The 26,302-nt window shown below is 40.9% G+C and overlaps 1 protein-coding gene across 3 annotated transcripts in view; it reads left to right on the top strand.

The window, feature by feature from the left end:
• Positions 1–26,302, top strand: part of LOC137295367 (nuclear migration protein unc-83-like) — a 134,407-nt gene that overhangs the window by 60,054 nt on the left and 48,051 nt on the right. For all 3 annotated transcript variants that reach the window (XM_067826688.1, XM_067826690.1, XM_067826689.1), the window contains 4 exons: positions 11,692–12,615; positions 13,767–13,934; positions 14,271–14,469; positions 20,250–20,374. In XM_067826688.1, coding sequence (XP_067682789.1) covers positions 11,692–12,615; positions 13,767–13,934; positions 14,271–14,469; positions 20,250–20,374 — 1,416 coding nt within the window. The remainder of the gene's footprint in view (positions 1–11,691; positions 12,616–13,766; positions 13,935–14,270; positions 14,470–20,249; positions 20,375–26,302) is intronic.

Below are 26,302 nucleotides of genomic sequence, written 5' to 3'. Positions count from 1 at the left end.
AGAACCCCTGATTCCTGCATTTCCTACCACAGGCCTCGGTCTTCCCCATAAGTATATATTCGCATCGGTATGGAGCGGGTCTCATGTTTACTTATATAGGTATTTTAGTTTAATTGCTTAGCAACCAACGCAGTAGCTGCTATACCAAACACTATGAAGCCCAGTTCACGATTCATTTGTCCCTTGGATGGTGTGTAGTACTGAGCGAGTGTGGGTTTATTGAGCGCTTCCAATCGTTTACCAGTTAGTAGGTAGTATTCTTTCATTCCTTCATCGACATCGTAGAATGTTTTAATGGCATGGTTTTCACGCTTGAGTTGTTCGTTAATAAAATCGATCCTCTGGAGGCGTTTTTTAACGTACTCGGCCTGTGCTCTTTGTAATTTCTCAGTAGCGAGATCGTGTCGCTTCCTTTCTTCCTGTATTTCAGCCGCGTGATCATCTCGTAGTTTCGAGAAGAGGAAATTACTCCCGGAAAATGCCAGGGCATTCACTAACGCCCCACCGACCATCATAGCTATCGTGGCCATCCCTATATTTATTTCATTATATTATCAGGTATGATCCCTTGTTTTACTAGGATGTCTTTTGTGGCCATCGCCATACCAAGGTTCATTATGAGCATACCCATATCCTGCAGGTTGAAATCTAGCTTGATAGTTGGTTGTTTAAGCACCATTTTAGTCAACCGAGCGTACCCTACTGCTAGACTGGCTACCACTGTGGCGTGGTATGCGTCGTTGACGAACGTTTTCCCCTCAGACATTATGTATATGATATAAAATATTTTAAATTATAACATGATATGCGGGTCTACCATGGGGGATACCCCCATACCCTCACTGTTCTCACTGTTGGGTTGTGGCTCACTGTGGGAGGTGTATAACCATGTTATAACCACGGCAGCAGTTACGCCTACAGCCAACAACAGTCGGGTTGGGTTGGTCACTTTATGTTGGTTACACCACCGTTTTTTACCGGCAGCTACTCTCTTAGGATTCTTCTGTCTGGTTACTGTTGGAGGTACCTCCACTGAAGGGGTCACTGTTGGGGGTGGGGTCTCCTCCATCACTGTTGGGGGTACCTCCACTGGGGTTTCCTGTGCAGCATCCATCTATACTATTATTATTATTCTTTCTCTCAAATTGACAATGTTTTGCTGTGATAATCGCCGCCGTCACTGGAGCCAACAACATACCATATTTGTGGTACAACCCGCAGCTGATAGAGCTCACTGCGTGTTCGATAAAAGGGTCTTTCTCGAGGTCCTCCCACAGGTAAAGTCGGCGCTCTGGTGGAATGGGAAGGAAGTGTGATACAATACCGGTGTATATCTGGGTCATAGCCGATCCTATTGTCTTTGTCATTTCTGCTCCGAGCCGGGACTCGTATCTAGCGTACAGCTTATCGATTTCTTCGGCTGACATTTTGTTGATTTTATCTGGAGTGTAGTCCCCAAAGTAATGTTTGGCTTTACCGCCAACAGCCAACGCCACCAGTTTCTCTCGCTTGTCATCAGTGGGGCCTGCCGTACCCCCAGGTACCAACTGTTCGAGCAATTCCTCACACTCCATCTTATAATATAACAAGTAAGATTTAGTTTTAACTATATAATACCCGATGTAGACAAAACACAGAGAAATGAAGGTTAAGTTGCACACGACAAATACTTCAAATATCATAGCTTTGCTTAGCTTTGCTTAGCTTTGCTTAGCTTTGCTTAGCAAACTATATATGCTACTGGTTGGTCGGTCTTTAGAACGAGCTTAGCGTGTTTAGTTTCAGCGAGCTGTTTCTTCACCCGTTCCCGTTCTAATTTACTCATCACATCGTTCTCTCTCAAACACTCCTCAAACGAATCCCTGTCCTTGCAGTGAAATAAGGCCACCCATCGCGTCTGCTCCCTGAGGTCTTTCAACACCGAGTTGAACTTCTGCGTTAGCACCCAGACGCTGTGATTTGCATGACGGCCGGAGAAGGCCAGGTACGATAGCATGTCTCTCTTTTTTGTTATCTCGCGATTAGCGCTGCAGTCGTCCAGTATAAACAGCGTCGGTTCCCCTTTAAATTTCTCGTGAAGAGCTTTCAACCAGTCCTGCAGGCGTGTTCCAGGGTCGATTTTGTGTACGTCCGGGTCCGTCATCACCCAAGGTCGCGCGTATGTTTTATTCATGCTCAGAGTAGGGCACATGATAACGATGTTATCGAACACATCCTTGTAGTAACCCTCCAACATATCCAACACGAAAACGGTCTTCCCACAGCCAGTCTGCCCGCATATGATAGCGCAGTGTGGGTCAGTGGGTAACCTAAGGGGGTCTCCCCCATCAGTAGATGGCTTGCACGAATCTCCCATTGTCTATATTAAGTTGCGCGTCCATAATAACGTACAGATATAATTTCAACTTACCAGCGGTTTGGGCCTTCTTATTAATCTGGATGGTTATCCCTTCGCTACCGTTATCTATACGGCGCCCGCTACCGTGCAGTTTATCATCATCCGTGGATCGCATGTCCAACCATAGGGCGTACTTGGTGGTCAGGTATTCACCGATCTGCACGGAGCCGAGGTCCAGGTCCTTTGTTATGTAATCCCCCACTGGTAGCTTTTTTATCTCATCCCACTGCTGGTGTGGTCTCATACCATGACTGAACAGCTGGTTGGGCACGCCCTCGATGGTAACTTCCACCTTTTCAATCTCGGGGTTGAAAAACTTCTCGCTGTCCCTCCGGAATGGATCGTAATCCTCCACGGGGACGACCAGGATACCTTTCATCGATCGCGCCGGCACGTTCAGGTTGATATTCCACACAGTGTCGCTCTTATCTCGCACGACTGATCTATGCCTCAGTACGCGATCGTACAGAATGGCCATCTTCCCAGAGTACTGGCTTCGAACCTGCCTGGCCAGCTCCGGGCTAGTGACCATGTCGAACTCAAGAGAGATGTTGTCTATGGCATAACTGGCCTCATCACCGTTCGGCGTACGCACTACTTTGCTATAGTCGTTAAACGTGAGCTCGTATTCGAGCCTATCACCCAGCGCGGCCTGGTAAAACGGCGCGTGTCCCGTGAGCAACTCGAAGTCGAGCGGCACGCAGAATCGATTCCCGTATGCTAGAGCGATGGCCTTTTCACCGTCCGATAGCTTGTCTTGCTGGTCTGTCGTGAAGACGTATCCTATGCGCGCCCGGGTTGATTTGCTGATACCCTGGTACACATCATTGACTCGTTCTCTCTCGCTTTTCCAGAGATCCTTGTAGCAGTGAAACACGTCGCTGTCGTCGATGCTCAGTACCTCGTTACCGCTTATCTTGACGGTCGTTTTCTTGATGATAGCTCGACCCACGTTCCGCACTAGCTCGCGTTTGTCGTTGTCAGAGGTCAACGTGATATTGAACGCCAGTCGAACAGTGCCTGGTACAATGAGGTCATTCTCACCAAGGTTTGGAAATCTAACCAGCAGAGTTTGATTCTGGTCTATCTTGCTGGGGTTGTTGGTGATGGTCACCGACTGTCGCACGGCTCTGGCACCTAATGGCTCTCTCAATTTTCTGAAAGGATCTAATTTTCTACCGTACATTGTTATATATAAATAAAATATATTTAAATACTAATGGATGAAGACATAGATATGACGGAGATGTCGGGCGCTAGTGCCCAGGCATTCGATGATGAGCAGTAGACCTCATTTACTAGTTCACCATTGAGCCAAGAACTCTTGGAAACAACGGTAAATGATTATTACAAAAGTTTAAAAAGCGATAAAAACTACGTTGAACCCCAGGGTATATACCATAAGAATTTTTTTGTTGATACAAAGGGTGTTCTACGTCTTAAGTCTGCCCCAGGGGTTGACCTCTTTAACAAGATCAATAAAAAACCACTGGCCTTGTCAACTCTAGCCAGCCGCAATGGTGGTGCTGAATTTATCCGTGAACATCTAAACATGCGTGATTACGGTGGTGCAATACCTAAGACCGTTAAAGAAGATCTGCAAGCTACCAGATCCCACCTCACCACTATAGATGAAATGACGCCAGAGCGTGCTACAGAAGCCTCGGACAGCATAGAAAAACTGTTGAGCACCTACTGGGACAAACCGTTACCGGGGTTTGACTTTCCGGTAAGGGAACTGTACGGCTTAGACGAAGCCGTGAAACGCGTGCGTGGAGAACTCGTGAACAACATGGGGAAACTGAACGAAATCGACGAGCACATCGCTAGGGAAAAAACCAAACTCACTGAAACTGACGACGATGATATGAAGCGTCGTATCAATGAACGACTACGCGATTTAGAAGACGAGAAACGTACACGATTGGAAGCCGCTTCCTCGAATCGTGAACATCTTCGATCCCAGATCAGTCGCATTCGGGAAACAATCGATAGAATACTGAACGAGGATACAACTTTAGCCAACAGGATTCGGATATTATTCCGGGAGCAAGGGATCACCATCGCCAGCATTCTGACTGCATTGGGTTTCATCATATCAACCTTGGTGGTGTCACTGGTGGGAGGAACCCCTGTGGGGCCTGCCGGCGGCGGAACTCCAACAGGTGGTGGTGTTAAAGACTGGATTAAAAAACTCGGGGAAGGCCTAGCTAAACTGGCTGGTAAAGCCGCCGAAGCCCTTCCCGGCATACTGGGTAGCATCGTCTCGTGGTTGTTGGGCGCTCTGTCTAAAACTGCCATGTGGCTCAGTCAAAACCTGTGGGCAGCCATCGTCGCCGTGGCGGGTCTGGTGTACGTAGCGGCTAAGAAATCTTTAACCAAATAAGCCCCAAAGTTACCCCACCAACCACTAAGGCTGTTTTATTATCAATATGCTGCTGATAGGTGGTGGAAACCCCCACACCCCCAGGGGGTACCTCCACATGAATTTTAGGCTCCGGAGGTGGCGCCACTATACCCTTTTCACGTGGTTGGGTGCGTGGGATATGTGGGGTGTTAATATCGGGGTTGATACCCAACTTTTGGTCCGCCGTGGCTATGACTATTTTGTTGTTATAACCCACCACTTTTTTTACTCTCAGTTGCATATCACTCGGAGACATATACAGCCCCACACCGAACACGTAGTTAACTTTCGATCTGGCGTATTCTAACACGTTTTGGTAGCGTTCGATGGCCCGCGGGAGATCAACTGGAGAATTAATAGCATCCTCAACGTTGGCAACGAATTGTTTCTGAGCGTCGTAAGCAGTTCCCTTACCGATGATGTTGGAACGCGTTTGCGACTGCGCACCCAACAGCGCCCACACGTACGTTCGAATCGAGTCGTTCAAGCGTATTATACCAGCACGAGTGAATCCTTTCGATGTGTCCAGCATGAACATTTTCCACCCGTCTGCGGTTGACTGCTCCACTTTCTGGACTGTGAAAGCAACACCACCTTTAAAGTTCATACGATCATCCCTCCATTCATTACTCGACAAAGCAAAGTCCGGGCGTAGTTTACCTTGTTTCAGTACAAGATCACTGAGTTCTTTCACTGATCGCACGCCATCAGAAGGAATACCCAACCCGTGGTTCGGCCCCGGCAAACGCCAATCCGTCTTCGGGTTTATTTCGAATTCATTACAAATACGTTCGTAGGCCCGTCTATCGTATGGGTTGTTTGTTGCGTCCCACGCTTTGTCCTGTGGGAGGGGGGCACTGATCTCTTTAAGGATACGTCTGACCTGGTAGTACACGTGGAACTTGAACACAGACTGACTCAGCGGTCCACGCTGAGAGTCGGTCAATACCACACCACACCCCGTTGTAGCGCACCACACAGCAAAGTTGAATTGATTCTGCCAGAACTGCATAGGGTTGTTGAACCACGCGTGGACTGCCTCAATATTAGTCACCATAAGCTTATACTTATCGAACACATCTAAAAGCTGGGCATTGAAATACAACTCAGGAGCAACCACGATCTTCATGGGGGAGAAATCTACATCCAGTTTAGGGTAAAACACACCAGGGGAATACATTTTAAAACTATTATATAAATAAATATATATGTAATATGTACATAACACTTCCAGGAATAACGAGCGGTGAGGCCGTTCAGCTGACGCACGCGATCGATAACACGTCAGGTCAACTCGAAGTCGCACTCTGCGATATCACCTACCTACCGCAATGGACTAACATTAATATCAGCAACAATAAGCTGTTCGTCAGTGGAACTCGCAGTCAAATAACTGACGGCTACTACAGCGTGTGCTCGCTAAACGACGAGGTCTTCAAACCCCTTGGAGCCGAACTCAAGATGAACGACTCAAACGGCACAGTGGTGTTAATCAACAACGGAAGAACCTCCTTGAGGCTCGGCCGACCATTAGCGAGGATACTCGGTATGTCTCCTGACGAGATAAAACCAACAACAACCGTCACAGGCACGAAGGTACCCGACCTAGTACCGTACCGAGAGCTGTACATTCATCTCGATCAGGTGAGCACAACGTATAACATTCAAGGAGGCCACCCTTCCACTATACTGAGAGCAGTGCCGGTGAAAACTGAGAAATTCAACGACGGTAGAACCGAGTCATTTTCACCACGGCAGTATAAGAGATTAACCCAGGGCAACATACCTGAGCTGACAATATCGGTGTTAGATATAAATCATAATCCTGTAAATATAGGATACCTCAGCTTAACGCTTCACGTAACATGACCAGCGCACAAGGGCCCGGAGTGAAAAAATGCGTCAATATCGGGATCTCCGACCTCGGAGACACACGCGGTTTCGACGCTCCCGGAGTAGATGGTAAATCGTACGCCTTACAACTAAAAAACAACATTTACAAACGCGTTGAAATCCCCTCCGGTGGAGCCCTAAGTGATATGATAGATACCACAGGGGCAACAGCAAACACTAAGTACGCCCTCGTCAACACCGGTGATGACAACTGGAGAATATACCCATCATTCGGAGGTAAACTGTTCGACTTAGGCGATGTTGAGAGCACTACCGTCGTCAAAAACAAACCATATATGCTCGTCTTCACTGAAGATGACAAGTGGGTGTTGTTACCCGATAACAAATGGTTTCTCAATATTAGACTCGTCTCCCCTTACGTGTTCACGGATAACAAAGACAACCATCTAAACAAAGTCGTGAACAATGGAACCCTGCTCGTGGCTTACGTCCCAACTCAGAGACGTAGCATAGTCGTCAGCCCAGTCAACACTATAGCAGCCCACATGCTATCGAGTAAACCAGCCATACAAAACGTGAAATTGCAGTTGGTGTCTGAATTCGAAGGCGTGGTTAAGATACTAGAGAGTCTACCGGCAAACTCAACACTGTTCATCAAAGTCTACCTAGGGGAACCATCGGGGAATAATGTCGAGATCGTGAAGGGGATCAAACTCGGGTGGGTGAAACGACACCAGTTTCAAGTTTGCAACGTTTACGTGCGGGTGGGTGTCGACTCCAAGACCAGTCTGCAGGGGGTCAACGTGATCGTAGAAAACAAGATATCACTAATCAATATCTTCCTGCCTGACAACATACACTTCATGGGTATAAAGTTAACCCCTGAATTATTATCAGAAAACCAGTTGGAAATTATATCATAATAGTATAATAATGACTAGTCATCATCCCAACACTACGCTTAACGACCTAGGAGATACTGAGGGGTTCGATGAGCCTGGTGAGGAAGATGAATTTTATATCCTACACTTCAAAGACAACGTGTACAGACGAGTGTCATTATCAGACTTAAAAGAGCCTAGATGGTTGATCAACTTAACATTAGCCTCACCTTATATCACATTAAAAGAAGATGATCTTATCACTAAGATTAGAAACAACGGTGACTGGATCGGGGAGTTCATTCCGGATGGTGGTGTAGCAGTCATAGTAGGGTTTGATAATATAAAAAATAGGTTAAGGTCTGTTGGGTCAATCAATAAATTAACATTTAACACTAATATACCTTTCCCGGACAATATTGAGCTATCATACTACCCTTTAACAATCATTATAGAAGTCTTCTTTACGAGTGGTGGCCCCATGAGAGTAACCCAAATTTTACCCGGGTTGATAATAAGATGGGATTACACAACCGGTTATTGTCGTATTATTATACAACGAGGATACCAACCGGACCCTATAAACCACTTAACAAGCCTCAGTGGGGTTTCTATTGAAATAGGAGAGACTATTAAACTCTCACCTATTACCCTGACTATTGGTATAAACCTTCTAAGCCTTAAATACATTAAGAGAAAGTTAACTGAAACCCAATTAAAATATCTTTCATAATATATATTATAGGATGGGTCTGTACCCAGTCGTAGAGGAAGTAGCTAAGACGCTGGAAACCGTAGATGGGTTCCGCTTGAGGCAGTTATGTGATGTGAAACGTCAACTAGAACAAGACCGTGACACGCGGAAAGCATTATGTAAAAAATATAATAGAGCTTTCAATATCGTGGACGGGGCTGACACTACCCTTATGGCAACCAGCATGGGACTAGGGGCGGCAGGCGTTGGGTTGTTAACCACCATCGTGGCTGCACCTATAGTGCTAGGTATTGAAATAACGGCTGGGGTGGCAGGGTTGGTAGGGTTGGCGCTTAAGTTAGTATCACGCAGGCTTAATCGTAAGGCATTGAAACACGACGAGATCAGGGTTCTGGCCGAAGCAAAGCTGAACACAGTTAGTGAGCGTATTTCCACGGCACTCTCTGACAGTAAGATCTCAGAAGAGGAGTTTCGTTCAATCCTATCTGAACTCAAAAAATATAACGAAATGAAACAAGATATTCGATCCAAGTCTCGTAAGTCTGCTATCAGCGAGGACGAGAAAAAAAAGTACATAGAACAGGGAATACAAAAAGCCCAGCAAGCCTTTATTATGAACACCAAAGAGATCGTAGGCGGTTCACGTTAAACTGTTTCATCGATATAAACATAACATAGCCGAAATCGGGCCACCGATCCTATATGGTCAGTCAAAACTTACAACATAGATAAAGTGGATATGAAAGCCGACGAACCTAACTTGTACTACTTGAGGGGTGGGCCGGGTAGGGGATTTGTAAGAGAAGAATTATTGATCGTACCGTACGGCACAGTGTTACCGCCTGCCAAGTCACGGTAAACGTGATGGCGTGGCTTTGTAGTAGGGGTAATAGTAGTAAGAGCTAATGGTCCCACCAAAGCCTCATTTAGTAAATGAGGCTTTTTAGAGGGGTTTTTGAAAAGTGTTTTCGGACTGTCATTCCCTATACTACTTAGGCTCTTCTTTGTCACTTCTTGATGGATTCTGTGAACTAAGTCCAAACATTAGGCCATGTGTGCGAGGAGCTTGTTGGTGTGGGCACTGCAGAGAGTTTAAAGAACCATTTGGATGTTACTTGAAGGAGATGTTACTTCTTATGTAGAAGCTTGAATGTGGCATGTCACTTGGTATGGTCACAAGTATGAGTATTATCAGTTAAAAGTGGGTGATAGGCAACGTATTTTGACAAATGGATGTGTGAAAATCCAGGAATGACATATCTATCCATGTCTTCCACCCTAAATGCAACAGGGTACAAAGGTTGTCAACCATTACACAATGACTGACAGAGATTCCTAAAGGTTGGTTGCTTTGTTAACAACTTTTTTATGTTTTGTTGACAACATTTTGAATTTGGGGTCAATAAGATAACATGTTTGGTTAATGATAAAGAGGAGTGCATCCAGTTTTTCTTCGGCTTCAAAGGGCAACATGACAGATTATTTAGATTATTATTCATCACTTTTCAGTTTTAGCAGAGGAGAGGGTTTTATCACCAGATTGAGTCACATGTCATTACACTATTACGCATTTCCTTTAACAAAGACTGTTAAGAGTCATGAAACAGGAAGTTAACATGCATATTGAACTTGGGTCTGTATTGTGCGTTTCCTGATGTTGCCACATCACTTGTAAGTCTGTAAATGCCATCCCCCTATTGCTGTTCCTGGGTGTCTGGTTACATGTGCTGATGTCATGGAGTAGACCAGACCTAGTGTAGCCAGCACTGCAGGGACTTGCCAGGGTAACACTAGTCACTCACAGAAGAAGGTGCTAACGTGTAGTATTTGAAAGTACTTGACATATTACAGACTCACTCATGTGTTTTCCTGTTTATCTTATAATAGCTGGTGAGTCTGATTCTTTTGAAGAATTCTGAATTTTGATCAGTTTCTTCAGGATAGCATGCAGGATTTTGAAATCTGTGTCATTGATTATCAAAATACAAACACTGATTTACTGTCATAATTGAGTAGAATTCTCAACCCTAAAGATCTATCCTCAGACATGTAAACTTTTAAGAATATTTGATGATATTTTAAAATCTTACATTTTTGTGGTGATTGGTTATTTTTAAGTTTTGAAGGTGTATATTTTTCTGAAGAATTCACTTATTTTCAGGAAATATTTATGTGTTAATTGGTGAAGCAGCTGCTGAGTTTGTCCTGTAATAAGCTAGTCATATTTAGAACTAAGTGTTTGTTATCAGACAGTGTTATCAAGTGTGAGATATAACCATTTATCACATGATAACTAACTATCGGTAATGTTGCATCATATTACTTCAGTTGATAACATTTTAAAGAAACGAAACATTTCTGTGAAAAGTGACTGATAACTCCATGTGCTGAGATGACTAGTAAAAAGTTTGTAGAGGCTGGTCAATCTGTTGATGTTTTCCATTTGTAATACACAATAGGCCTAGCACATTATGCAAAGGGAAATGTAAGAGGCTTAAGAGATATGTGAGGTAATCACAGCAAATCTCCTGCCTACAGACACACTCAGCCAGAGAATGTTTATTTCAGACATGCATTTCACAAGGTGAAACTGGCAACACTTCTCCTACACCGTATGACACTGTGGAGAAATGTGATTCTGTGTGAAACGGAAGGGCATACAGTTGTCCCGCCATTGGTGGAATTGTTCATTCTTGTATGAGGGCAGGGATGGCTAATTTAAAATTCTTACAATGGTGACAATTTGAATTATGCATGAGGTGTTACCTCTTCTTGTTTGTTAACAGTTGATGTGCTAATTCAAGTTATTTGCTTTTTTTTAGATCTTACCACTGAATTACGTGTTTTACCCCCAAACTGTGTTAAATTTTGAACAACTGTTTTGATGAACTTTGGAAAGGAATTTTATGTAGAGACTCAACAGTTACCAATTCTTAATTGCTGTTTTCTTAATTGGGAAAATGTTGTAGGACAAAAAAATTGAAAATATTTTCCCCAACAACTGATGCAAGTGATTTTTGATGCTGTCATGTAAATATGATCATTTGTTCGTATTGGGGCAACACTGATTTGGCCTTGGTAAATATGCAGGCAGACTTATTGAATGTGTCGTGTTTACTTTTGGAATTGAGTTCACAGAAGTGACACACTGGTTTTGTAAATTCTGTTTTTGCTAATGGATATGTCACCTGCCTCCAATATCTCCAGCTGTTCTGTCTTAATGTGTTCATAGAAGAATGGATAGTGTTCAGTTTGTTCACATTTGTTTCTCTTCATTGTTTTACATGTTTTGCTCATAAATGACCAGTGATCTCTGATATGTCCTGAATACTGTAAATCTTTTATTTTGAACCTGTCATGATGTTGATTGTGTTGTTTACAAAGACATCCAGTGTAATTTGTGACTGGTTGCTTACTTGAGTCCTTTATGTTTCAGAGCATATTGACAGAGGCGTATGACCAAAGAGAAGTTGTGGACTTGGTAGTGGAGCGTGGTCAAAGCTACCTTCGACAGCACTCAAATATTGTCTTGGAGGTGGACCTGGATAATCTGGTCTATCTGTGGGATACATTCAGTGACAAACTGAACAAACTCAGCTCTCACTCCTCCCTGTTACAAGGTGGGAATCACAGCGCTCGGAGACGATCATTCGTGTCAGAGACTGAAAACATTGAGAGAAGGCTTTTTCAGGATAAACTCTGCCCAAACAAGCCAAATTACGGAGATGTGGAGGTTTGTTACTTTTCTGACCGGCCCAGATCTGAGGGATTAACACGACTGAGGTTGTCCCCACGGTTCCTGGATGGTGTCAAATATGGGTCAAGGTCAGTAGGGTCAAGGTCAGCAGGAGCTGAAGTGTTGGTGGAGAGAGGGAAGGAGAATATCCCACCCTCTCCGGGATACAGCAGGAACCATGACCATCATGAGACTGATTTAAACTCAGGGTCTCATAATACTGAGCTAATATCAAAGGTTTTAGGGAGCAGTAATCAAAAGCGAGTCATGGAGCCCTTGCAGCAGGTGGAACTTGCCAAGGGTGGTGTTTTCGAGATCCATGTGGTCACTCCAGAAAAGAACGGAAAGGATAGTGTCTTGGATACTTTTGCAGAGTTGGATTTACCGACAGAAGCAAAACGGCGGAAGATGAACGGGGATACTCCTAGCAGTATGAGCAGTCGCTCTGTGTCACCGTCAGCATTCGATTGGTGGGATGAGAGTCGGAGCAGCACCCCAGGTGGCTCTCCGGCCCCACACTCACTGGTCGAGTTCAAGCGCAAGTACCGCAAGGATGAACTGTGGAAGGCTATCGAGTCACATTACCAGTACTTAATGGGAAAAGAGATCATTGAGACATGCAGAGTACGTAGGACATTGTGTTCTGTTTGATTTAGTTATCATGCAGATCAAACAATACATGCACCATGTGATAAATTAACATTATGTTGTATGGGGACATAGATATCAGTTACATAAACATAAATCAGAGCTCCAGATAACACGTATTTGTGTATTTTAATCAATAAAAACCACATTTACTCAGTGACAAATCTGGGAGTGAGAAACTCATAAGAATTACTTAAAACACAATCGGTCTCTAATATCTTGCATACTTTACTCATTTAAATAAATTGGCTTAAATGTGATACTCATCGATGAGCCCAAACTCTATAACAACATGAGCAAAAAGTTATGCCTATATATACACATACTATTATAACGGTGGCCACCGTCCGGAATTTACTGTAGAAGGCACTTGACTTCATGTCGAGTGTTTAAAGTACTAAAAACTCTGGTCTATTGAAAAGCATTAATATTTATGCATAATTTAAGTGTTAATCACCCAATAAGGTTATGAAACTCAATTCTTTAAACTGGTGTGGAGTATATACAATTATACTGGTTACTCCTCAAAGAGTGCAATTACTCATACATAAACAGACATGGGAGTAAATACCCAATTGCTTGAAAAATTGTCTGGAGCTCTATAAGTAAAAAAACTTATCTGAAGGCAGATTCAGAAATATTCATATGAAATAGGCGAAGATACCAGTTATTGTGTTAATGCCTTGTATGTCAAGGACCAGTCGTAATGAATGCTTTCTTATGTTCAGGCACTCTGGCCTATGGGGTAGCCTAATTTTTAACATGTCTGCTCATCACAGTGAAGAGATTTGATTCCTCACATGGGTACAGTGTGTGAAGCCTGCTTCTTCTATTTCCTCACCGTGATTTAGCTGGAATATTTTCTGAAAGTGACTTACAACCATACACACTCACTTGGTAAAAATACTTATTTTATTGTTTAACACACATTGATTGCATGGTAAGTCATAAAAACAAACCTAACTTTAGGTCTGTTTTCTTGTGTTATGGGCAAATGGGCACAAAATGTGAAACCCATTTCTGGTGGTTTCCCTGCTCTTATATTTCTGGAATATTTGTGGCGTGAAACCATACTAATTACTAATGTTTGATGATGATGTTGAATGTGTTGCAATCTGTTTCAACAGTCCACTGAGAGTGACCTGTCCCTGGATGATGAAGATTTCGCGGGTAATCCCAACGTTTCGTTTGCTGAGTTCCTTCAGCAGTATCGAGAACTCACGGAATGGCTGAATCAGATACATCTCGTTACCAAGAGAAGCTACATGTGTCTTTCGGAGAAGTATCTGAACCAGGTGAGTTGTCACCCCTTGCTGCTCTGGCAAAGTCAATGTGATTGATTATAAGTATTAACAATATTGACACTTCCATTAGGTTTGGATTTTAATGCTATCTTAGATTATGACAAGCTATGTAAGTGATATATGTCCCTTTAAATGATTGAATGGTTTGATCTTCATCCTGAGGATCCAGGTTGGATTCCCCTCTTGGGTACAATCTGTGAAGCCCATTTATGGTGTCGCCCAAATTGATATTGGAGGCATGTTGCTTAAAAGTGGCATAATACATACACACACACTTACTTCATTTTCAACCGTTTACTAATATTCCGATATATTTTCTGCTTTAAGACATACCATGAGGAAATGCTGGAAAGGTCTCCTCGTCGCAAGTTCTTCAATGAGTATGCAAAGCAACTATTGCTGCGTTACCCTCACATGAAGGATGAGATTGGTACGAGGATGAGCTTCCTTAACAACCAATGGCAGGAGGTTGAAGTTGCCATAGCACCCAAACATGGATGTCACGACAAGAAAAGCATGATTCAAGGTGAGTGAACCAAACAGATTGTGTTGGGTTGTGAAATGATGAGTGTTTGTTTGTTGTTTAATGCTGCATATCCCAACTATATGTCAGCAGTCTGTAAATAATCAAGTCTCGAGCATGCAATGCAGTGATCAGCAGGTTGAGCATCAATCTGTGCAATTTGGATATGATGGCGTGTCAACCACGTCAGCAAGCCTGACTACCCGATCGCAGTAGTTTTGCTGACCTGTCATTTATAGATAGTTGCCAGGTTGTATTAAAGGGTTAGAAGACATACAATAACATATAGTCTAAATACACGTACGAAATATCTTCCTGTAACCGTCACTATTACGTCAGGGATGGAGATTCAAATACTGCATGTACTAGCAGCAATAGTACTGACAATACCCTATCAGTACTAACCCATAGGATACCTTTCCTACATGGATACAGTGTGTGAAGCCCATTTTTGATGTCTCTTGATGTGCAGTTGATGGCTGCCTTAAGACTTAAGATGTTGGTGGAGTAGCTTAATGGTCAAAGTATCTACACGTCACATGAACATAGCAAGTTGGATTCACCACATGGATACAGTGTGTGAAGCCCATTTTTGATGTCTCTTGATGTGCAGTTGATGGCTGCCTTAAGACTTAAGATGTTGGTGGAGTAGCTTAATGGTCAAAGTAGCTACACGTCACGTGAACATAGCAAGTTGGATTCACCACATGGATACAGTGTGTGAAGCCCATTTCCGGTGATATTTTCTGGAATGTTGCTAAAAGTGGCATGAAACCATATTCACTCACTCACTCAAGTCTCAGCAGTTCAGTGTTGTGTACTTTACCAGTGCTCTCATAGGTGAACATAGTTTGTTTCAGATTGACTTGGCCTGCTTTCAGAAGGTTACAATAACACTGGCAACCTTTACCTTTGCTTGATTAGATAAGTGTACATTATGGTGTTAGGAAGAACAAATGTCACAGAATGGAAATATCCTCTGAATGATACACAGAATCTTCCCTTTCTCTGTATGAATAAACAAAATGGCTCTCACTTTCAGACATCCCCTCATGTGATGTAAATACCTTCCGATTAACCTTTCCCGTGATCAGAATAATTAAGTCATTAACCTTGATGGTTGTAGTGTGACCTTTTCCAGAACTTCTGCTGTCTTGCAAGCATTAAGATCTGATACTGAAAGTGTAAAAAAGTAAATGCACAAATAGACAGAAGTGTACTTTCTGTTAGTACAGGTTTACATATGAATGAATTCTTTCTTTGTGTATGTTTGTGTAGCTAAACATCTGTAAACAGTTATTTTTGAGATCCTTCATGTTGCTCTGATACTGAAAGTGTAAAAAAGTAAATGCACAAATAGACAGAAGTGTACTTTCTGTTAGTACAGGTTTACATATGAATGAATTCTTTCTTTGTGTATGTTTGTGTAGCTAAACATCTGTAAACAGTGCTGAATGCGTGTCAGTGTTTTTGGTTGTGGTTTTCCCAAGGGGAACAAGTTGAAACAGCTTGCTACTGACCTCAAAAGACTTGCAAAATATATAGGTGTCAAGCATTTGCTGTCTGTTGAGTGTGTTGCTGTGTTTAATCTTGACACCACTTTTATATTGGTTAATGATTATGATGATGTTAACATAAGCCAAAAATATATTCCACTGTCATTTAATCTTCACCAACAGTGATGTTATGCTGTTCACTGTTTTTATACTTTGAATACAAAAAAATACCACAGAAAATATAAACTATTTAATATTCCAACTGGTTGAAGCCAAATTATTATCACCCATGTAAAATTATGAAGAGAGTGATTTTAAAAGAAATGTCTGTTCAATCACATGTCTCTCAACTCCAAGAAGTACAGATGAAAGAGTGGGAAGTAGTATCTGGGTCAAGCATGGTTATACACTGTGGCTGTCAGAGTGCACGTTTCTGCAGATAAACACATGACATTCAGCCTTGTTTCTATGTCCTTGATAAGCCTGAGGTAGTGACTGTGAACTGACTATTGTGTGTTTTATAAATGTTGAATTTTTTAGGCACTGTTTTAGAGGACTTACGCTGTTTAAATGTAAACCATTGACAGGTCAGTAGTTGAGGTACCATGAGAATGAAGTGGAAATAATAGAAACTGATGTGTGTCTATATTGGTAGTTGGTTGATTGTTATAATGTAGCAAGCCATATGGATTTGAATGCTAGAACAGTAATGGATGATATAGTACAGTAGGATTTTATCCAGATAAGTTAATTGTAATGTTGCAGAGAAGGGCCAGTGCTGAAAGTGTTCACTTATTTTGCAGAAGTTTCAGGTTCATTTCCCCACGAGGGTTCTATGTTTATAGTCAGTTTCTGGCATCGTCAGTGTTGTCTGTGTTTTTTTAAATTTAAGGACCTGCTAATTCTTTGACTTGATTTTCATGCTTGCTTCATACACTGCCAACTAATTTTGGGATTGTCTGTCACGTGACATTCTCTTCCCACAGAGGTTCTCCTGTCACATCGTCCTATGTAACCTCTGTTCTAATATGGCCATGTCTCCCGATTCTCGTAAAATCCCCAATTGACCAAAAATTGCAAGAGGAATTATCTCCCTTCTTTCTATCCAGTTGGATCACGTGTTACATCGACTTAGATCAAATATGGCGGTTGCCACGGAGTTTTTTCATCAACATGCGAAGGATAGATTCGGTGTTTCATACTTAACTGAAAAGCAGAAACTAGCCCAGAAGAGAATGCAGGAATCAATTGACAAGATGTTTTTGTTTATGTGACACTTGAACATTTAATGGTAAGCTTGTTTGTTGTCAACGAAGGGGTTGGGACGCCATCACATGACTGGGTTCTGTCTAGACGAAGCGTTTACTGATTTTAGTGAGGCTTTTGGAATTATCACTTTTTGGGAATTATCACTTTTTTAGGGGGGGAATTATCACTTTTTGGGGGAATTATCACAGTGACACATCACTGATTTTACAATTAAATCTGATTGTAACAAATCACACATCCAGAACACTCACACCATGAAAAGGTCATATTAGAACAGAGGGTATGTCGACAGATATGACAGGAATGCCTGTATGAGATGAGAATGGTCATGGAGCATTTGAATACTTCATAGACAGACAGGCACTTTGGATTGACCACTTGGAATATATTGTTGTCACACTATTGGCTGTTCAGTTGTTCAGGCCAGACAATAATAGTTTACAGATATACAATTTGCCATTTGGAGTAGAAAGACTAGTCCAAGGGACAAGTATAAGCCATATTGAAATAGTCCTCTTTTCTCGATGCTATTTCTGCTTGAAATCAAGAATTCAGAATATTTTTTCTTTACTCGGATTTAGTGTCAGTTTGAAAGGCTATTAACCAGTTCACATGATTGATTTGGTTGATGTGGCTTATTCCTTCACTGTCACACACATTCACAATGTTGCCAGAAGAATATATTAATGTTACACTCTAGAAATCCCCACTTTTAAAGCATGTTATGATGATCTAGATACCAGTGTTATCAGTGATAATTTTTTGACGGACATTTCAATCATCCATTTTTAAAACATGCAATGTCTATGACTCAGAAATACCAGAATTTCTAATTATGTTTTTAGCACCATCTTCACACTTATTTTTTCCCTCTGGTGTTGAGATTAACAGAAGAGATAGGCAAACATTAGTGTTAATGGAATATCTGACTGCCATATGGTACATCAGCCTCATGACTCCACAGCATCTTTCTGCATATTGTCTGTCCTCGCAATTATCTTCTGCAAAAAAAAAAGAAATGCTAACAAGACCTCCCTGCTATTCAATAACACCTCCCCAGCCCAGTTGAGATCAAATATTGCAACAATAGGCTTTGTATTCCATGGAATGTGTGTGCAAGTTCTGTTGAAGAAAATGTGGGCTTGTTGCGATGTAGACATACAAGAATCTAGTGTTGACCTTTTCGTCAGAGGGACAACTTGCTTGGCTGTCTGGTACAACATTACAGTTAGGATAAGGTGATATGTGGAAAAACAGTGTCATGGCCATGCTTGACCATATAGCTTACAGCTTGATGTTATAAGGTTTGCACAGAATGAAGTTTTGAAAAGACTTCATAAACAGTGTTTGACTGTTTATGGTCACACAGACATAAAAAGAATTCAGGATATTTGTGATGCGCTACATAATATTTGTGAGAAACTGCCTAATATTTGTGAGAAACTGCCTAATATTTGTGAAATCTATTCAACAGTGCCGAATAATAAACTGCAATAATACCACCTTTGGTGAGATTTTCAGAGCTAAGCATTATGAGTTATGAAGACCAATGGAGGTGAACTGACTAGCAACCAAATGTGCATGATGTGTTGTATGCCTAAAACTGTACATTTTAAGTTCAATCTGTCTGGCTGAAGTGAATGAGATCACAGGTGGATTATTGATTTGAGATTCCTTGGAGCAGAATTGCAATAAATGGGGAATGGACATTTAACTAGTCAAAGTGAATCACATGTTCAAAGGAACCTTACTTTATCAGTTGTCTCAAATATATTTATTGTAGTCACAGAGGCATGTCGATTTGAGGATGCTGAATTATTTATTATTGTTCTTCCTAAATGTCAAAAGTGCCTTTCATTTAAGAAAAGTAACCTCGAACAACTGAGTTACCACAAGAACTGAAGGTGAAAAGATTTGTCGCCCTTGTTGATGCCATCTGAATCAAAAGATAATTTAAGAAAAAAAGAAAAGTATATCAGACAACACTCTTTTCTTGTGTAGAAATAGTTTGGTGTTGTCTATTCTTAACAATAAATTTTTGTACTGATAATTATGCCATGCAGTATTAATGACAGTGTCTAGCTTTGAAGCTCTCATAAAATCTTCATGCAGTCCCAACAAGTTGAGTTAACTTCTGTGTTAAATGTATGACCAGAGTATGGAACCTGTCCGCCAAGCTCCTTCATTCACAGCAAATAGTGTAGAATGTGTAATAAAAACGTTTGTTGATGCTCACACACCCACTCAATTACATGGCGACCAACTTTGGTTGGTTGGTTGGTTGGTTGGCTGGTTTGTTGTCAAACTCTGCAATATTCCAGCTGTAATTGTATGGTGGCAGTCTGCATCAGATGATCAAGTGATCAACAGCATGTGCATGAATGTACAATCGCCAGAATACAATTTCAGAATTCAATTACAATGTCATACAATTTATGAAGATACTTCAACAATGATATTTTTTTGGTTTTACCAAGTCCAGCATTATTTTGACTACTCTAAAAAAGAAATATGTATTATGTATTTGTGTCTTTTCTACATCCCATGTGCTCTTTTGAACTGGTAACATACATATGAATATGTCCCTTTTACTTCATGCTGCATTTTTTGCAGGCAAGTAGGATTCTGAACTGTTGCTGTTTTTGCCTTGTCAGTAAGGTTTATGATTGTTTACAGAGGCCTTTTTTTTTAAAAATTTAATCATATGTTGTCAGTTTTCTGATGTTTTGTGGTTAGTTCAAATTCATTAGTTAGCCAACATTCTTACTTATGGCCTTTGAAACAATGTATAAATCGAGGACTAAATCATCAGATACAAACTATATGTTCACTGATTGTACTCATATGTTCTTGAAGTTTAATGAAATGATATTAGCATATTGTCCTCTGAGCAGTTAAGTTTCCATTCTGTACCAGTGATAGATACCACTACACTAAATTCATCCTTCACTGAGCGAACAATTATTGCCCTTGTCATGTAAAGTACCAAGTAATATTTGAACACGCTGCACCTTCCAGATCTGCAGTGTGACATGAGCTGCCTTCGGAAGTGGTTGACAGAGGTGGAGAAGAAGTTGCTGATCCAGACGGTGCGACCAGAGTGGACACGGGAACAGCTGCAGGAAAAGCTCAAGGAGCACCAGGTACTTTCAGTTTGCCAACATTATGCACCTTGCAGTTGACATTAGCTGTATTGGGTCATCATTCTTGCATGCTGGCTCTTGAAAGAGGAAGAGTAATGAAGGGCTTCAGTGGCTGATTCTACTCACATTACATGAATCTTAGTCCATTTTCAATTTCACAAGCACAGGATTGCTATCCTTAGGCTTTGTAGACCTAATATACCTACATAAGGCTTATTGTGGGATGTTGGATAGGATACAGTGGAAATATACCAAAAAATTCCAGTCCAAAATCCCTGAATGGTAAGTGACAATATTACACTAAATTAAAAAAGTGAATGTTTCTTGGGCATCGGCGCATCACTTTTATTTGTGCGAGTAACATTTATTTAGTGCCATATTGAAAAAATAATTTTGTCTTTGCTGCATCCCAATCATCCATTTGTCCACAATAAGAATGAGTGCCTGTAAGAACAAGTGTGACTGAATCTGCAACTTGTGCTAAACTTTCCCAGCTGTATTTCTGAAAGAAAAACAATAACAATGTGTTCCTCCCTTGTCACTCTTTTTTTCTATCAAAAAGTCCAGCAAAAAAAATTCCTTGTCACTGTTGAAAAAAATATACCCAAGAAACATTTAAATTTTTTTTGAAGCCTTAAATATTAGAATTTTTATGCTTCTTGGTGTCAAAGGGGAAGCGTTGTACTTACCCATCATGCTGATGACCCATATTGATTCCCTTCAATGTGTTGGTACATTGGGGCAATGTGTGAAGCCTACTTCTGGTGTCTCCTTGCCTTAATGTAGCTGGAATATTGCTGAAAGTGGCTTAAAAAATGACTCGCCCACTCACTTGGTTAAAAAAACTTGTTTAATTGTTTAACACACATTGATTGCATAGTAGGTCATAAAAGGTTTACTCCTGCTTTCTTGTTTGGGAAAAAGATTGTGTGCTCTGACATGTCACATGATCTTTGGCCATTGCAACTGTGTATCTAATTTAGTGTTGAACACAGGAGCTTCCAGAGCATTTTATGAAACTTCATTCTCTTTAGTTCATAGTTTTGCTTTTATAGCTGATTTGAGATACTTTCACTTGTGTGTTAAATGTGTACCAGGTCATATTTCTATGCGTCATAACAATTAAAATGAAGAAATATTCTGTTTCTTCACACAAAATAAAAATGCCATCTTGACCATCGTCTGTATGGAAGGGAAATAACTCTTCATGCTTTATAGCATCTTGGCCAATGCTTGAGTTGTCATAATTGTACATACTGAAGGCCAGTCCAAGAGTTGAAATATGAAGTCATTTGATTAATTACAAGAAAAATTTAGAACTCATTAATGATTGTCATCTTGCCGGAGGTTGCTAAGGAAATGCATAATCATTGTCACCTGATGTTTGCTGAATCAGGTGATCATCTGGAGTAGTTTTGATGGTTGTCCTGGCAACGGATCAACAGTGGTCTATTCATGCAACTTGCATGTTTTGTTGTCAGGCAATCATTATCCTCATTGTCATGAGCAATATGGTGGTAGAAGAGGCCTCTGTGGCAATTTGTATATTGAACAAGTTCACTCAGGGGAATATATCTGGGTTGTCCTTCATTCTGCTCACGTTGCTTCATAATCACAATAAAAGATTGGATTTACATTTGTTCTTTTTCGCCTTTGATTGCACATATCTTATTGGATTCTTCTGTTTTCTTGCTCAATTTTGTAGCTTGAGTAAATTTATGTAATTGGATTTGTTTTTCAACAAGTAATTTTTGTATTTGGTTTCTATTTTCATTTTAGTTAGCTTGAGGATACATATATCTTAAGACCCATGCATTCTAATAAATTTAATTGAGTTTGTTTTTCACCACATTTGTGCACTGAGAGAAAGGACTGTTTGTTCTGTTTAGTTTCATATAGGAAATTCACTTCAGCTGTTAGCTTTCTACTGGTAGTGCTGAAGATGGTTTTATTTTGTTTATTACTTTAATATCAAGACATAATCTTGGAAGAAAGTAAATTACTTGTTCATCTTTAAGATCTTGACATTCTTTAACAGTAAGGGACAAAACATCTTAAGAAGGCCCAGCTGAGACATTCTATACATGTTCATGGAACATTCTTGAAGTATGATAACACATCACATTGAGTGCTGTTGAGTGACCACAGCACGCAGTCACTTAGGCTTGTCGCGCATAAGTACCTTCCAAAGAGGGCACAGAGGATATGAATTGGAACAAAACACTATAAACCTGAAGTACATTACTGTGAAGCATGACAGTAAACAGCCCCATGGTGCTCTGTGAGATTGACAAAGGTGCCCCTGGGCACGTTCTCCTCAGGTGGTCTCAGATCAACACAACACACAGACTAACTGTCCATTGGAGACACCTATACCCAATGTAATATTTACGACAGGTCAGTTTCAATCCCTTCAGTGATATTTACGACAGGATCATTTCTTAATCACACGTGAATACATTTAATCACCAGTGTGTGTGCCTTGTAATGGTTATAATTTCTGCATGGTAGCTCTTATCTAAGTAAGATGAGCTGACTCAGTCTGTTCTACTTTGTAGCCTCTATAAGAGTTCAGTCGTAAAGATTTAGACAAAGGGGTATTCAAAGTAAATGATATTGTTGGCAATTTATGTCTGTCCCAAAGACTTATTTATCTCACTCATATCCCTTTCATATCAAAGTAGTGTTTTGTCACCAGTAAACAAATCATTATTAATAAGATTGGTAATATATTTATTAGTCATCAGGCCTGTTAACCATTTTGACACATGTCAAGGTCTGGTGGAGAATAGGCCTGCAGCAACCCATGCATGCCATAAAAGGTGACTCTGCTTGTTGTAAAAGGCGACTAATGGGATTGGGTGGTCAGGCCCGCTGACTTGGTTGCCACATGTCATCGGTTCCCAGTTTGACAGATTAATTGCTCATGCTGTTGATCACTGGATTGTCTGGTCCAGACTCGATTATTTACAGAAAGCCACAGTGTGGCATAAAACTAAACTCACTCACTCACTGTTGGCCATTTTGAGCATGTACACCTCAAGGTGGAAAGCAGGTGTTTCCCGGCTGTCTTTATCTTTGTAAAGATGAGGTCAAAATCATTATAAACAAATATTGATGTTGATCATTTTGAAAAGAATTGAATGTAAAAATTATAATGTCAACAGAAAATATGAAACCTTTGAAAGTAAATAGTGATATCAATACTAGGGATTTGTTCTTCTTGGAATTTCGATTTGTAGCAAACAGAAGGGGGAAATGTGGCTGTTGAATGTGGATATTACATCGTCATGACAATCTTCAAACCACAGTGACATGAGCAGACCAAGCCCCATGTTGGATGACCCAATATTTGTTGTGGTGGAACAAATAATGATTTACTCCCGTTTGATGTCTGCGACAAAATTCTTCTCACCTTGACTTTGGAATAGATTGACACCATCAAGTCAACTGCTCTGATTAAGTTATGGATGTTACTGTGAAGTGACGGATCAACATTTGCAGAAAGTGGGGACATCATATAAGGGCATGCTCCTTTGAAGCACAGATGGGTCAGATAAAATATGTGAAAGTCTCTCCGATCTGAATAAACAACACGATTAAACATGGCAAGCAGATGTGAAGAGAGCATTTTGTCTTTATTATTTTCACATTGCTGGACTGTTTCCCCTCTGCCATTTGCTTCTCGTCGTCGTCATAACAAAAAAATGCCTGTATTTGACGCCGCAGCCCGAATATCTTGACCAGGTGTTGGCAGAATATTTGGGGACACAAGGGCTCTGTTCTGGAGACATGTTTCTAGTGGTTCAGATTGTAAAGCCGATCACTCAGGTGTGACGTATGTGGATATTTAGGTGAGGTGTATCGACCTCATTGTTTGCATCTTACGGCAAAGTCCAGCATTATGGGTATTAGGTTTTATGATGTCAGGTAGTTGTAATCTCCATACAGATTCTGTAATCTGATTACATGGGATTATTAGTTGGCATTATTCAGCCATCACAAATTGGCAACGTGTTGCTGACTGAAAATGTGTACAACAGTTAGTAGAGGTATTGTATGTTTATACTGAATTGATGATAGTAGTTCACATGTGGTATAGGTTCAGTTGGGTTGAATTAGTGTCGTCCGATTTTTGAGGATGGAGGATGTGAACCTTTAGAGTAGGATAAGAGCAACATGATAGATTGACATGGTTCTTTTGTGAAGGTAGGGATGCTTCTTTCTGACACAGAAACTGTTGAGTAAAGATAGCAGGGCTTCTCTGTGACACTGTTGCATGTAGGAGTGAGGCGTCCTCAATGACCATACAATCAGGGGAGATATTGCCAGTTAAAGACAGTGTTGGGTGAAGACAGTGATGCTTTTTTGTGTGTGACCATACCATCTGTGGAGATACACTGTCAGTTCTGACAGTGTCTGGAGAAGAGACTGAGGCTTTTTCTGTGTGACACACAAGGTGTGTGACCATACCATATGTGGAGAGCTATTGCTGGATTGGTTGTGACAATATTCGAGGCTTGAGGATTTACGTGGAGGCTGCTGGGACTGATAAGGTAATTATTAAGTATATGTCAGTGTTGCAAGAAACCCTCATGTTAGTTGACTATTACTCTTGTTCATATGAGTTTTTCTCTGCGTTTCATAATCACAAGTTCTGTTATGTGGACATGGAGACAAATGATGAAATTAGATTGATACCATTCGAATGGGGATTTAGCTTAAGTTGATTATATGCCACTTGTGTATGTTGTAGTATATATGATTTTATGATTGTTAAAACTTGTTATATCTGAGGTAATATAGGCTTGCCAGCGATAATACTTTTTCTCAGTATATCTTGTATTCTGTGTTTATATGTACATGTGCACACAAGGAGTATGTATGTATGATTTTATGACTATTAAAACTTGTTATGTTTAAGATAATATTGGCATACCAGCAATAATACTTCTCCATATGTGTTGTGTTATGTGTTTAAAAATACACGTGCACACAGGGAGTATATGTAACTTGGAGCAATAATGCCTCTTCTTACTGTATGTGTTGTGTTAGGTGAGTACAAAAAACGGTTCATTTCAGTTGACAATTAAAGCCTCCCATTCTCTCAAACATCACACAGTCAGTATGTCATGTCTCATGTAGTTGTGCAGTGTACATGAACTGCAGGTAATGACGTAATGTTCTATTTAAGAAGTGGTTTTGTATTTGCTCGGTACATCAGTTGTGTGCATAAGGTAATTGTGTCGCTTGTTTGTTTCTCCTAAATTACCCCAGTATATACATCTGCATGGTGGAAAGTATTTTGCCAATTTTTTTTAGCTTTCGTGTCACAGAGACATGTGTTGCTGCTGGGTGGTTGCTAGCAGACGTGATGTGGTTATCGCCATCTTTGTCAACATTCCTTATCTAAATTACATTTTGGTACAAGGTCAGGATGACCTCATCAGTTCTACCTGTTTCTGATGAAATATTCAGAATCATAGTAACACCATTATACCGTTAAATATCATGCATGTTTTTGTACAGGTGATGAAAAATTCATGAACCCTTTCCTCGAGTTGACGCTAGAAAAACCTGAGTTAAGGGAGAGTACCCTTGACTACCCTTTGTTGGTATTTTGTTAGTGATATGAATATTTGAGATGAATGAAGTCGAATGTTTTATTTGGCCTGATGTTCCTGTGTTAAATATTACAGTCTGTTATTGCCTGAAAGTTGAATCATTACTAAGATATTTCCAGTTCAAGGAAGAGGATACATTGAAATCAGCATAGAAGCCTTTGAAAGGATGGCATAGTAATTACTTCCTGCCTTCTGTGATTATTGCAAAGAATTGGGGTAGCCTAGTGGTTAAGGTGTTTGCTCATCACGCCAAAGGTTCAGGTTCGATTTGCCACATGGGTACAACGTGTGAAGCCTGGTGTTC

The sequence above is a fragment of the Haliotis asinina genome, chromosome 8, assembly GCF_037392515.1.
Source record: "Haliotis asinina isolate JCU_RB_2024 chromosome 8, JCU_Hal_asi_v2, whole genome shotgun sequence".
In the NCBI taxonomy this organism is placed as follows: Eukaryota; Metazoa; Mollusca; class Gastropoda; order Lepetellida; family Haliotidae; genus Haliotis; species Haliotis asinina.
Note: the sequence above shows the minus strand (reverse complement) of the source record. Positions and strands in the feature narration are given on the sequence as shown.